Source organism: Belonocnema kinseyi, chromosome 7 (assembly GCF_010883055.1).
Source record: "Belonocnema kinseyi isolate 2016_QV_RU_SX_M_011 chromosome 7, B_treatae_v1, whole genome shotgun sequence".
Taxonomy (NCBI): domain Eukaryota; kingdom Metazoa; phylum Arthropoda; class Insecta; order Hymenoptera; family Cynipidae; genus Belonocnema; species Belonocnema kinseyi.
In genome coordinates this window covers 3,701,687-3,717,245 of record NC_046663.1, presented here as the reverse complement: position 1 = coordinate 3,717,245, position 15,559 = coordinate 3,701,687, and the positions used below count along the sequence as shown (strand labels likewise).

Sequence of the window (15,559 nt, the reverse complement as noted above, 5' to 3'; positions counted from 1 at the left end):
ATAAATTTTTAAGAAAAAAGGTCATTTTTAATCAATTAGTGGAATTTTTTAGAAAAAAATAGTATTTTCAACCCCTCACCCCCACAACTGAATAAAACAATACAATTTTCAAACCAAAAAGTCCATTTTTCTACAAAACAGTTGAGTTTCTAAACCAGAAATATGAATTTCTAACCAAAAACTTTTACATTTACCTTTTTAGTTAAAAAAAAACAAATGTTTACTTTTAAATATTTCGCTCCAATTTACTCATCTAAAATGAAAAGTGAAATATTGCTAAATATTAAATAATTATTCTTTTTCTTAATTAAAAAAAATTTTAATTAAATGGGTTAAAAATTAAATATTTTGGATTAAAAAAATATTTTAAATTTAATAAAAGCCTTTAATTACGAATATATTATTAAGTTATTTTAAAGTTGAAAATAGTTTATAAAGTTTCAATCGAATCTTTAAATTTTTTCAATGACTAAGACTTTAGAATTAAAACAGTTACAATCTGGAAATTCTTGAACTTTGAACAAATTAAGAATCGTTTTATCAAATAAATTATTGTTCAGTTTCTAATATTTAAAGTACATACACATTTTTAAATTTATTTATATTTAAAGTTGATAAAATAATATTGTTTTATCAAAAAAAAAAAAAAAAAAGTTTTAACTTCAAACGCTTTTAATTTCTAATTGTTTAAATCTTCAAGACTGCACTCTAAAATTCTATAAATTAAAAATATACACTTAAAAAAAATCTAAAATGAAGAATTTTTAAAGTAAATTCACCTTTTTTGTTAGAAAATCGGTTTTGCTTGACAATTCGGTTTTATTTGAGTGAATGTCCTCTACTTTGGGAGAATTTCAGACTACGTTACTTTTTTTAAAACATATTTTATGAATGCCCCGCCCCCCTTATTCAAAGACTTGATTCTTACCTTCTTGAATTAGTTGAGCTAAATACATAGACAGGTATGTGTCTGATATTAGTTGAGGACCACTCAACATGGAATTTAAATTGAACCACTGACTTCCCAACTTCCTAATTGTGAACCAGTGACCCTTGTAGTTACAAATATACGCCTTCATTTGCCTGAAAATAGCATTTAAATGAACCCTTTCAACATTTTTTTTATTCTAAATATTCCTTGAAATATTTCATAATTTTAATTGTAAAAACAAGCTGTTTGCTCTGGAAACAAAAGGCTGATAAGATAACTTACGAAGGATCATTTTGGGCCAAAAGAGCTATTGGTTCGGTGCTATTGTATGGGATCATTTCCAGATTCCAAACTTCCAATGCCTTGCTTATAACTTGCACCGAAAAATATCCACTGTCGTCTACATTCCCTGATGGTTGCTAAAATAAAATTTTTTAAAGAAATGATATTCATTTCAGGTATTCAATTATTTACTGTTTTCAACTAAAATTTCAAATAATAACTTATATTTTCAGAGACAAATATGTAACTTCCGTTACGAAAAAATTTTATAGGAAAAATAATATAGTATAATCAGGTCTCGGAATCTCTTCAGAAATCAAAAATAGTCTCACAAATTTTAAAAAAATTGTGAAAAATTTTTTTTTCCAGTATTAAACTTATGTTCAGTCTGAATTTTAAAGTATTTAGTCTGAAATCCAATAATTTGGGATAGAAAATTAAATTTTTAAATAAAATTTGTCACGGCCAATGAAATTTAAAAAATCAAACTATATTCTAAACATTTTTCCATATAAAGTAATAAACAATAATTGAAGTTTAAAAGTTTTTCAATTAAACAATGTTAAATGAAATTCAAATAAACTGCAAAATTTCGAACTTTTATCAATTATAGAGTTCAAAGATTCAGATTAAATTCCAAAAATATAAATCTAAATTAACATTTTCAATACTCTAAATTAAAAAAATTAAAGCAATGAACTTTAAAAATTTTCAAAATTATATTATTAAGCCAGACACATTAAAAATTGAAAAATAATTTTTTTAACTTAACATTTCTTAGATAACTCAACGAAAAATTGAATAGTTGATTTTACCAAAAAAGACCTTAATGTTAAATAAAAGAACTCGTAAATTTTAAGAAACAAGACCAATCTTACATGAAATACTCAAATTTTAAGTTAAAAAATTATGCTAACAAAATTTCAATAAAATAGTTAAATTTTCATCAAAATAAATAAACTTTTAACTAAAAAAATTGTAAATAAAAATAAAATAGGTAAATTTTCAACCAAAATAAATGAATTAGTAAACATGAAGAATAATTTTCTTAAAACAAGTAAATATTTAAACATATAATTGAATTTTCAATTTAAAAGATCAATTTTCTAGAAAAGAAAAATTAACTTTAAAAAATGAGCTAAATTTTCAACCCAGAAAATGATTTTTCAATCAAAAATATTAATTTTTAACCAAAAGAGACCAATTTTCAACAAAATACATTTCTTTTTATCCAAATAGTGCATTTCAAAACTAAACGAGGCTAATTTTTACCCAAAAAGGGACAAGTTAAATTTTCAGTTTATCAATCTTTAACAAACAAAAAAATTGAAAAATAATTTTTTTAACTTAACATTTCTTAAATTAGAAGTTGAATTATTTTTATTTTTAGTCTAAGCATCCTTTAAAACCTTAAAAATTTTATTTCAAAATCTTGAAAAATCTATTAACTCGTTTTAAATTTTTCCAAATTTAAAATAATTTTAGAATTTTTTCCGGAACTTTAAAATATATTTCAAAATTAATTGAATTTTTTCTATAACTTTTAGAAATTCCTGCAAATTAAAAAAATTTTGTATCTGAATTTAGAAATTTACAACTTGAAACAATTTCAAATAATTACAGCCGGATTAAAAATAAAATGTGGTTTTTTGCAGATTTCAAACAAAAAATTTAGAATTTTTTTTAATAATTGTGAAAGATTTCAAAAGAATAAAAAATTGTCTTAAGATTCTTAGGAAAATTGCAAATGATTTTTCACTTTGAAAAATTATTGTAACAGAAAGTTTAAAAAGATTTTAAGAGATTTAAAAAATTTTCAAAAAACGTGAAAAATTTTGAGGATTTTTTTTTAATTTGCAGGATTTTCAAAAATTGTAGGAAAATGTCGACTAATTTTAAAATATATTTAGAAGTTCTGAAAAAAATTTTAACTCACTTCGTTTAAATTATTTGAAATAATTTCAAGTTTTTAAATAATTTTAAATCTTTTCAAAACTTCTAAATATCTCTTAAAATTAGTCAAATTTTTTCTACAAAAATTGTAACGCTAAAAGTTGAAAAGTTCTTCAAAAATCTAAAGATTCAAAGCTTTCTATGTATAACAATTCAGTTTCAAATTGTTTTCTTTTAAATATTTGGTTTCAATTTACTCGTCTTAAATGAAAAATAAAATATTGCTAAATATTAAATACTTTTCTTTTTCTACATTAAGAAATTTCAAATTAAATGGGATAAAAATTAAATAATTTAGACTCAAAATATTTTCAATTTCCAACACAAAAATATAAATTTTCAACAAAACAAAACACAATTTAAAAAAAGTATACTATCTTTTAATCCAAGTAATTAATATTACAATAAAAAATATATCAAATTTGAGAAAACATGGAATAGATGATATTTCTATCAAAAAAGATTTTAATTTGAAGTGAAAAACTGTTGAATTAAATCAAATTAAATTTTCAAATTATAAAGGATAAATTTCTAACCAAAATTTAACAAATGTTACATTTGAAGTTTCAAAAAAAAGTTCATGTTCAGAACAATTAGATTAAATTTAAATTAAATTTTTAATTTTATTTAATTTTTCTCAGAAATTTTAAGAATTAAGAATTAAAATTTAATTAAATTTTTTCAGAAAAAGAAATATATATATTTAACAACATAGTTCAATTTTCAAACAAATAGTTAAATTTTTAATCAAAAAGATCAATTTTCCACCAAGAAAATTAAAGTTTCACCAAAAAAGACGAATGTTCAACAAAATTGTTCAATTCTGAATTCAAAAAGACGAATTATTTTTAAAAACTGTTGTATTTTCCACAAAAATATGAAGTTTCAAAAAAAAAGTTCATTTTCAGAAAAATTAGATTAAATTGAAATTAAATTTTTAATTTTATTTAATTTTTTTTCAGAAATTTTAAGAATTAAAATTTAATTAAATTAAGAATTAAATTTTTTCAGAAAAAGAAATATATATATTTAACAACATAGTTCAATTTTCAAACAAATAGTTAAATTTTTAATCAAAAAGATCAATTTTCCACCAAGAAAATTAAAGTTTCACCAAAAAAGACGAATGTTCAACAAAATTGTTCAATTCTGAATTCAAAAAGACGAATTATTTCTAAAAACTGTTGTATTTTCCACAAAAAATATGAAGTTTCAAAAAAAAGTTCATTTTCAGAAAAATTAGATTACATTTAAATTAAATTAAATTTTTAATTTAATTTAATTTTTTTCAGAAAAAGAAATATATATATTTAACAATATAATTCAATTTTCAAACAAATAGTTCAATTTTTAATCAAAAAGATCAATTTTCCACCAAGAAAAATAAAGTTTCACCAAAAAAGACGAATGTTCAACAAAATTTTTCAATTCTGAATTCAAAAAGACGAATTATTTTTAAAAACTGTTGAATTTTCCACCAAAAATATTAAGTTTTATAAAAAAGTTCATGTTCAGAAAAATTAGATTAAATATAAATTAAATAAAATTTTTTATTTAATTTAATTTTTTTCAGAAATTTTAAGAATTAAGAATTAAAATTTAATTAACTTAAGAATTTAATTTTTTCAGAAAAAGAAATATATATATATTTAACAACATAGTTCAATTTTTAATCAAAAAGATCAATTTTCCACCAAGAAAATTAAAGTTTCACCAAAAAAGACGAATTTTCAACAAAATTGTTCAATTCTGAATTCAAAAAGACGAATTATTTTTAAAAACTGTTGTATTTTCGACAAAAAATATGAAGTTTCAACAAAAAAGTTCATTTTCAGAAAAATTATTAAATTTTCAAGCCAAAAAGATGAATTTTCTACAAAACAGTTCAACTTCCAACCCCTAAAAATATGAATTTTTAACAAAATAAAACACAATTATTTTAAAAAGTATACTAACCTTTAATCCAAATAATTGATATTTCAACCAAAAATATATGAATTTTGAGAAAACATGAAATCAATGTTATTTCAACCAAAAAAGATTTTAATTTGAAATTAAAAATTGTTGAGTTGAATCAAAAAGGACGAATTTTTAACAGAACAGTTAAATTTTGGACCAAAAATATAAAAAATATATTTATATAATTATAAAAAATAATATAAAGGAAAAATTTTCAACTTCAAATGCTTTTAATTTTTCATTGTTTAATTCTTCAAAACTGCACTTTAATTATTTTAAAAACTGTTAAAATCGAACTTTGGGCATATTTTTTTACTGAAAATTCGTAAAATTTCCGGTCCAGCGTCCACCCTGTTTTTTATTTTAAAAATATTTGATTTTAAAAACTTTTAAATTTTTAATTTTGTTAAACCTTTAAAACTGCATTTTAAAATTCTTTAAATTAAAATATATGCTTTTAAAACTTAAAAATATAAAATGGAATTTTTTTAATAGAAACATTTCGGATTAAAAATTCTAAACTGAATGATATAATAATTTATACAAATCACAATTTGAAAAATTATTTAAAAAACGGTTGAAATCAAAGTTGGACAATATTTTTATTCTAAAATTTTTTTTTAAATTCGCGGTCAAAAAATAAATTCACTGTCATTTCCCGGTTTTTCCCGGTCTCATAAAATTCTGCTTCGGTTTAATAATAACTTTTTGTTAAAAATTAACTGTTCTGTAGAAAATTCCAATTTTAGACTCGAAATTTAAATAATTTGGTAGAAAATTTACGTATTTTGTTCAAAATTCGCCTTTTTGATAGAAAATTCCACTAAAATCTTTATTTTTTTTTTGTTTGTACAATACTCATAATTTTAGTTAAAAATTCATTCTTTTAACTAAAAATTTAACTATTATATTGAAAATTTAACTGATTGGTTGTAAATTAACTTTTTTGAGAAACTTCATATTCTCCGGTTGAAAATTGAAAAGTTTTGCAGAAAATACATATTTTCGGCTCGAAAATTTAACAATTTGGTATAAAATTTTAAGGTTTGTTTAAAAATTGTTCTATTTTGTTAAAAATTTGCCGTTTTTGGTAGAAAATTATTTTTTAAAAATTTAAATTGAAACTGTCTTTGTTTAAAATTATTCTGGTTTAGTTCAGGATACCGAAATTGTTTGAAAATTCATTTTTGTTGGTTAAATACGACTGCTTTTTATTTTAAATTAATCATTTTCTTTGTTCAAGATTAAGAATTTTAGCTGAAAAAATCTTTTTTGTCTTTAGAAAATCGTTCTTTTGACTGAAAATTTCATTTTTTTAAAGTGAAAATTCCACTTAATCATTAAAAATTATTTTTTTTTATAGAATCTTCCCATTCTCGAGTGAAAATTTAAAAGTTTCGTTTTGTTTTTGTTGAAAAACTGATCATTTTTAGTTTATAAAATCAACTATTAAAGGTTAAAGTTTTTAGAAGCGAAAAAAAATATAAAGAAAAATTATTCTTCTTGATTGAAATATTAACTGATTGCCTGAAAATTTACGTATTTTGTTGAAAAATCACCTTTTTTGGTAGAAAATAAACTTTTTTGGTTAACACTGAAACTGTTTGGTGGAAAATTAATTTAGTTCAGTTCAAGATTAAACAAATTTCTAGAAAATTCATTTTTTTTGTTTAAATCCAACTGACTTTTATTTAAAATTAAATTTCTTTTTTGATAAAATATCCAATATTACATTTTTCGTTAAAACATCAACTTCTTGATTGAAAGTAGAACTACTTCCTGCAAAGACAATATTTTTTTTTAAGATTTATAATTTTGGTTAAAAAATGTTCTTTTTTTTCTCGTTAAAAATTCGTTTTTTAACTCAATTTTTTTAGTGAAAATTCCACTTATTATTTTTTTTTGAAAAAATTATACTTTTTAGTTAAAAAATTAACTATGAAAGGTTAAAGTTTTTAGAAACGAAGAAAAATATAAAGAAAAAATTGAGTAACAATTTATTATTCTCGATTGAAAATACAACTGCTTGGCTGAAAATTTACCTATTTTGTTAAAAATTCGCCTTTTTTCATAGAAACCTCAACCCTAAGGTAAAAATTCAACTACTATCTCAAACATTAATTTCTTTGGATTAAAATTCATAATTTTTGTTTATAAGAGTTTTTTTTGTTTGTTAAAAATTCATTCTTCTAAATGAAAATTTGATTTTTTAGTGAAAATTAACTTTTTTGTGTCTTGATTTAAAAATGTAACTGTTTTGTTTTTGTTGAAAAACTAATCTTTTTTAGCTAAAAAAGTCAACTATTAAAAGTTAAAGTTTTTAAAAACGAAGAAAAATATAAAGAACAAATTTAGGGAAAAATTATTTTTTGGGTTAAAACGGTTTCGTTAAGAATTAAAAAAAAAAATTTTAATATTTTATTTTTTGCTTGAAAATTCGTTGTTTTTTTTTACTGAAAATTAAATTTTTTGAAGTGAAAATTCCATTTATTCATTGAAAATTTAACTGTTTTATAGAAAAATCGCCTTTACTGCTCGAAAATTCAACAATTTGGTAGAAAATTTAAAACTTTGGTTGAAAATTTGGCTTTTTTGACAAAACATCAAGTTTTTGGGTTAAAAATGCTATTGTTTGTTTGAAAATCCATTATTTTTGGTAAAATCCATCTGTTTGTTATTTAAAATTAAATTTATTTTATTTTAAATGTAAACTATTAAATTTTTCGTTGAAAAATCGACTCTGGTTGATAGTTGAATTAGTAATTCCTTGAAAGTTAATTTTTTTTTGTTGAAGATTAATAATTTTAGTGAAAAGTTCGTTTTTTTTTATGTAAAAAAATCAACTACTTTGTACAAAATTCGTCTTTTTGGGTTGAAAATTCCACAATTTCGTACAAAATTATACTCTTTTTAGAAAACTCCTTCTTTAAGTTGAAAATTAATACTCCTGAATGAAAATTTAACTACTCCACTTTTGGTCAAAAACTGATACTTTTTAAATTAAAAATTCAACCATTAAAAGATAAAAGTTTTTAAAAACGAAGAAAAACACAAAATCAAAATTAATTTAGTAAAAAATTATTCTTTTTCGTTAAAAAATTTATATATTTTGTTGAATTTCGCTCTTTTCGGGTCGAAAAATAATCTTATTATTTAAAAATTAAACTATCTGATAAAAAACGTATGTAATTTGTTAAAAAAAAAATTGAAGTTAATTGTAGCCAATTAGCGAAGAAGTTCAAAAATATTTCGCAAGGAAAATGAAAGAAATAGTAGCAATATCGGACAATTCAGGAAATTAATTATAGGACAATTAAAATCACTTTTTGGTAATTGAAAATTCATGACTTTCGCTGAAAAATTAATTATTTTGTTGCTGTTACTGAAAATAGTTTTTAAACATAAAAATTTAATATCTGAAAAATGCATTTTCTTGAAAAATCGTCTTTTTTGGTAGAAAACTAATTTTCTGCGTTGAAAATTCAACTGTTTCGTTGAAAATTGGTCAATTTTATTTTAATTCGTAATTGATAAAAATATAAAATATTACATTACAATATTATTATTAAAATATTTTTCAAGAAATAGTAGCAAAATAGTATGGTTAGTCCAAGACCTCTTTATTTAAAATCTTTGAATTCTTAAAATTCTCTAAAATTCCTTGAAATTTTGTGAGATCCCTTGAAAATAGATTAATTCCCTAGAATATTTTTTCGCAACGATTTAACGGAAATAGGCCTAAAAATCGAAAATTCCCTAAGAATTTTTTGCAAAACACGTTACATAAGAAATATGCAGACTATAATTGCTAAAAAAAAGCGACTGGACTATGTATATATACAGAACTAAAAAAAAAAAACTCTGAAAATGTAGGTTATGTACCTGGAAAATTTTGGGATTGTCAGAAAGACTCGGTATTTCAGTGGAAAAGCCAAATTGTAATGAGCTTCAACTGAAAGACTGTGCCTGAGAAATGTCTACCTCTAAAAAGTGCCTATAATCTTCACTCTCTTCCCCGGATTCTAACATAGTGAGTCGTTCTTGCTCGTCCATTTGCTGAGCTAGATTTGCAAGATCGACTGCGTTAAAGTAAGAACCTTGCAGGAGTGCATTTAAGCAATGCTGAGCGCAGAGGTATCCCTCTTGCTGTAAAAATGCACAAAATGGACATTTTGTCAAATATTTTTCGGGAATAAGGTAAAAAAATAGAAATGATTCATGCACGCAGAAAATGCGTTGTAGCCTTTACCTTCTCGTGAAATATAGTATCCATCGTTTCTAAAGATCACGTCGACGATTTTCTTCAATCCGACACTATTTATATTCATGCACTTTGATTTAATAATGTCACTCGCGCTGATTTTTCACTGAAGGCCGCGACACTTTTTTGGAGTTTTGTGTTACAAACTTGATATTACGCCCGTTATGTTTTCTACACACGTTTTTCTGAGAATTGTAGCTTATGGAATTTTGGACGCGGTCAGTGATTGGCGCGTGGTTTAAAGACGATAATTGAGGGAATCGAATAATAGGTATTTTTGGTTAAATCATGCTTGAATTTCGAATGTTTACTTGAGATATTATGCACAATAATGTCAAATTTAATTGTTTTTTTAAGGTGTCAAACGTTTGTCACTTGACCCAGTCCTAGACAAAGAAATTGTAATCCTAGATGCGACACCTCACTAGCGAACCTATAATACGTTCCAAGAACTAAAAATGCTAGTGGTCAAAAAGAGTTGGCGATTTCTCTGTCTTCTTTTTAACTAATGACTTTTTTTTTTAGTTCTTGGGACTTATCATAGATTCGCTAGTACTGTAGTAAACAAAAATCAAAGTGCGTGTTTTACTTACATTCTCTATTTTCCCTACCGAATAGTAGAATTTTTAAATAATGAAGATAAATTTTGAACCAAAAATGAAATAGTCCACTTTTCGACCACAACTATGAGTAACCAAAAAGAATATTAAGTTTCTACTAGCAAGGAAAATTTTTAATAAAAACATAAAATCTCGACTAAATATTTTATGTTCTAACTGAAAAAGGTAAAGTTTCTACTAAAAGAAAACGAATTTTTAAAAAATTGTCAAAAAGTGACGCCAAAGTTAGCCAATTTTCTGAACTTTCCCTGCGACCTAGAGAAAAAATATAAAAATATGTTACAGGTATCAAATTACTCGTCGTTGAAAACAAAAATGAGCATTTCTTTTCGTATTTTTACAATTTCAAAAAAGTATTCCTATTTAGGGGTTGAGAAGACCCCAAAAAAATTTAAAAATAGGAATTACCACTAATTATAACATCATTTTTCATTGTATTTCTTCTATAAAATAAACCTTATAAAAGTAAAATCACGTATTTTCTTGATTGATAAGGGGTTGTTGTGAAAAATGATTTTATAGTTAGTGGTATTTTCTACTTTTTAATTCTTTTGGGGTCTACAAAACTCCTAAATAGGGGTAATTTTTTTTAATTTTCTAAAAACGAAAAGCGATGCTTACTTTGGTTTTCAATGACGAGTAATTTGATACCTGTAAGATATTTTTCCCCAGGTCGCTAACGAGGTCCAAAAAATAGGTTAAAAACAACCTATTTTTACCGTCTCTCTTTTCAAATAAAAAATTAATTTTCTACCCAAAATGGAAAAGTTAAATTTTCTGTAAACAAAATTAATTTGCAGCCATAGAGATGAATTTTTATTTAGATTAATGAATCTTCAAACAAAAATACTACTTTTTAACAAGGTAGTATAACTTTGAACCAAAAAGGATAAATTTTCAACGAAAAATTGAATAGTTGATTGTACCAAAAAAGATCTTAATGTTAAATAAAATAACTCTTAAATTTTAAGAATAAAGACCAGTCTAACATGAAATACTCAGATCTTAAGTTAAAAAATTATGCTAATAAAATTTCAATAAAATAGTTAAATTTTCATAAAAATAAATAAATTTGTAACTAAAAAAATTGTGAATAAAAATAAAATCGGTAAATTTTCAACGAAAATAAATGAATTAGTAAACAAGAAGAATAATTTTCTTAAAACAATTAAATATTTAAACATATAGTTGAATTTTCAATTTAAAAAATCAATTTTCTAGAAAAGAAAAATGAACTTTAAAAAATGAGCTAAATTTTCAACCCAGAAAATGATTATTCAATCAAAAATATTAATTTTTAACCAAAAGAGACCAATTTGCAAAAAAATACATTACTTTTTATCAAAATAGTGCATTTTAAAACTAAACGAGGCTAATTTTCAACCAAAAACGGACAAGTTAAATTTTCAGTTTATCAATGTTTAACAAACAAAAAAACTGATTATCTTGAAAGTAGTTTATTTTAAACAAAAGAGATGTATCTTCTATAAACAACGTAAAATATAATAGTTGATATTTCAAGAAAAAAATATTTTAAATTAAAAGCCGTTAAATTCAACCAAAAAAAGACGAATTTTCAAGCGACTGATGGCTCTCGCACTCCGCGCTCGGTCTTTGCATTTCTCCTGCATTCGTGCACAGACCTTTTAAAATCAAAGGTCAACTGTAATTTTCTGATTGTGAACTCTCTTTTGTTAAAGCTCTTTCGGCTGTGACGAACACATTCTCATCACGAATCTCGTGCTTCGCACTCGATTTTGTTCAAAATGTCAACGTTTCTACATTATACACAACATTTTTATATCAAATATAATACATTTTTTATGTGACTCGCTGCCTGGGCTTGCTTTTTTAGATATTGAAAAAAGCACAAATTGTATTTATCATGATTCTTTTAATATTTGATGGAAGACAAGAAAAACGTTGATTCTTAAAAGCCCTACCAGATTATCATAACAACTTTTTTGATATGGTCGAGAAGTTGAAAATTCAAAATTTGATCGTACCATAAATAATGAAAAATCCAAAAATTCCATTTTTTGTTCAGACTATGCAAGATGCGACAAAATTGAAAAAGCTAAAATCGCGTGCCCTGGAAAGATCTACAAATTTGTTATGAATCACTTTTCGATAGGACGCGGAGTTTTTGTTTTTAGTCGTAAAAAATAACATTCAAAACAAAAATATTAAATTTGCTTGAAAAAAAGAAACAAGGTAAGAACTAAAATTAACAGACAAAAGTTGTTCGCCTAAAAAGATCAATAAATGTATTATTTATCATTTTTAGATAGGACGAGTAGATTTTCTTTAATCGTAAAAAACAAGATTAAAAATGTAAAAAACTATAAAAACAAGGAAATAAGAATTAGTATGAATCAATTTTTATGCATATTATGATTTGCATTGATATAAATTTATTGAAATGATATATGTTTCAGCGCAGTTTAGAATACAATTTAAGGGAATCAAATTCTTAGGCATCAAATTCTTTTAAAAAATATAAATTATTAAAGTACATAATAGTTCTATAAATTTATAGCATTTGGTTTATATTATTTTTCATGATTGCGGTTTAAAAAATTTAATTATCTCAGATATAAAAAAAAACAAAAATACGAAAATTATGGCAATTTTTATGTCAAGTTTTAGTATTAAATGCTAATAAAAAAAATCAAGCAAACTTACATTTTTTCTTAAAGTTAGATTTTTGGAGCAGGGAAAGTTATATTTTGTAAGATTGAGTTACTTCTTAGTTCAATTTGAAAAAATGTTTCATATTTATAACATGGCCTTGGCTAAACTGTAGAAGCAAGCCGTAATTTCCTTTGACTTTCGAAAATGCTTCTTACACTTTACAGCTGTTAAAAAACTCATATACCACTAAATTCACAAATATTTAAAAAATACAACATTTCAGAAGACATTTGCCTAGGTCTATAAGGCGATTTAGGAAAAAAAATGGTATAAGTTTTTATAAGGAAATTTCTTTTCAGAACTTTTATTTCTTTAACCAGAAAAAAATAGTAAGGACATATTCAACCACAATTCTGGTTGATTTAACCAGACATTTTTTTTAGTTTATTTTAATTCAAATAAAACTTAACTGTATCTTCAGATTCACTTTTCTACTAATTTCCAAAAAAATATAACTTAAATAAAAAATAAACTTTTTAATTCAAATTTGTTATTACTATATTATACAAACCTTTTTGCTACATTTTGGACCTAATTTTGATTTCAAAAAGTCTGTAGAGTTTTCGAATTCCTTCAAGACCTTTTCTACTCAATTAAAATTATTTTTTCATTCACTTATAAAGTAAAATTAGATTATTACCATTTTGCATTTCAAATGCACTATAATTTGGCGCGACCGAATATATGGTTGCCTGTCGCGCCTCTACAAGTATGTAGCCGAACTAAAAGCAATATATATATATATATATATATATGCAAGGCCACAAACTTGCCTGTCGCGCTAACTATCGGTATGTGGTGCAACTAATCTGATGCCGTATCTAGGTCCGAAAATCTTTGATATTAACCAGTGACATTTAAAAAAAAATTTATAGTTTCGCTATTGAGGTGCTGCATCCAGATTTTAATATCTTTGTTTTAAGTGCTGCATCAGGGCTCTTTGTCTTGACCCTCAGCGTGCAGACATCTTGTATTTTGAACATGCGCATGCGTAAATAGAACAACAGAAGCCGGTCTTTTTAAAATTTTGATCTGCTCGAGATTTTCTCTTTTTTTTTTGCCATAAAAAAGATTTACAATCATGTAGAATAAAGTCTGGTGTAAATCTGTAAAATGTAATAAATTTTATGAGGTTAATCTGAGAGTTTGTTTCTCATTTTGAAAGTTTAAAAAAAAGTCAAAAGAAGTTATATATATTTTTTTATTAACTTTCCGAATACCAAGATAAAATACAAAAATTGTTATATCAAGTATTATAATATTATGGCACATTTTAAATTATTCTTTATATAAGAACAATATTACGTTAAGAGAAAATTCTAATTTTAGCAGAATTATTTTTCATTACAAATCTGAATATATATTTATATCCCCTCCAAAACTCCAATCCCCTCTACCAGAATCTTATCAAACGAAAAAGTGAGAAAAACCGGCATGGGTAAAGTGAACGGGTCCAAAGTCCACAATATCTCTTGACTGGAGTTCAATGTTCACATTTTAGCGAATGAATATGAAATATTATTGGTAATTGCTGCCCAGTTCTTCGCCTGTTTTTCCCTGTTCTATAAATAGACTTCGCAAAAGAACTATTGAACTTTTGCTCCAAATACGTTAAACCGGCAACTTTATTTTTCGCAATTCTTTTATAAATCAATTTGAAAATGTTGAAGGTAAGTTTTTCGCTTTTTTTATTATTAAATAATCTCTATTAATATTACTGCAGTGTAAATAATACTTTTTTACAATTTGTTTAACATTATTCAATTGTTTCCGATTTTTTTTTGTAACAATTATTGAATTTTTTCTGTTTTATTTTGGAAGTGAATTATTCAAATCGAAAATGAGGATTAGAATAAAGTCCAAAAGATTGTGATTTTCCTGTTCTCGTTTTTTTTTTTATATTTGATTTTGGTGGTTTTTAAATGTTCCAAGGTTTGTAGGTTAGGTTTTAATTCTAGTAGTTTAATTGCAAATTAATAATTAAATTCAATAGTTTTATTTGTAAAAATGTTACCTCTTGTTCGCTAATTAGCATAAATGATGTAAATTTTTTTTCGGAAATTTTTAAAGTTGAATCTTAACCAAATACTTATATTTTAATCCAAAAAGGTGATTTTTTAGTTAAAAAAAATAATTTTTGACAAGAAAAAAACGAATTTTTAACAAACAAACAAACGAATTTTCAACAAAATAGTTTCTTTTTTCAAACAAAGGCATTCATTTTCAATTAAAGTGACGAATATTGAAAAAAAAAATTGTAACCAAATAGTTCAATTTTAAATAAAAAAGATGTTTTATGAAAAAAAATTGTGTAACAAAAAATAATTGTTTTTAGAAAAAACAGTTAAATTTGTAGTCAAAATGAAATTAATTTCTTAAATGATGAATATTGAACAAGCAAAATGAATCTTTAACCAAATAAGTTGAATTTTCAGTCAAAAAGTTGAATTTTATATGGAAAAAGGCCAATTTTCAACTAAAAATGAAAAGTTTTCAACATAAGAGTTAAATCTTAAACGAAATACTCAAGTTTTTAACAAAAAAGATGATTTTTCACTTACAAAAATTAATTTTTAACAAACAAAACTGAATTAAAAAAAAAATAGTTTCCTTTTTCAAATAAATGAATTAATTTTCAGCAAAAATAATGAATATTGAAGAAAAAAATGAATTTTTAATCATCTAATTGAATTTTCAATAAAAAATATGAATGTTGTGAATTTTTAACTAAAACGATAAATATTGAAGAAAAAAAGCTGTAAAAAATACTTGAAATTTAAATAAAAAAGATAAAGTTTTATGAAAAAAAAAATAATTTTAACTAAAAAATATTTTTTTTAAAAGAAAAGTTTAATCTTA

General features: G+C 23.4%; 2 protein-coding genes across 2 annotated transcripts in view; one reads left to right on the top strand and one right to left on the bottom strand.

Moving 5' to 3' along the window:
• The window catches only part of LOC117177160 (ataxin-3-like), a 16,608-nt gene extending 6,844 nt beyond the window's left edge, over positions 1-9,764 (bottom strand). Inside the window, exons 1-4 of the mRNA XM_033367665.1 lie at positions 9,375-9,764; positions 9,107-9,271; positions 1,214-1,350; positions 929-1,083 (exon numbers count right to left, since the gene is read on the bottom strand). Of these exons, the coding sequence (XP_033223556.1) occupies positions 929-1,083; positions 1,214-1,350; positions 9,107-9,271; positions 9,375-9,398 (481 nt within the window). The 5' untranslated portion in view covers positions 9,399-9,764. The remainder of the gene's footprint in view (positions 1-928; positions 1,084-1,213; positions 1,351-9,106; positions 9,272-9,374) is intronic.
• Positions 9,765-14,138: 4,374 nt separating this feature from the next.
• Positions 14,139-15,559, top strand: part of LOC117177069 (3-hydroxyacyl-CoA dehydrogenase type-2) — a 16,735-nt gene continuing 15,314 nt past the window's right edge. The window contains exon 1 of the mRNA XM_033367546.1: positions 14,139-14,370. Coding sequence (XP_033223437.1) covers positions 14,362-14,370 — 9 coding nt within the window. The 5' untranslated portion in view covers positions 14,139-14,361. The remainder of the gene's footprint in view (positions 14,371-15,559) is intronic.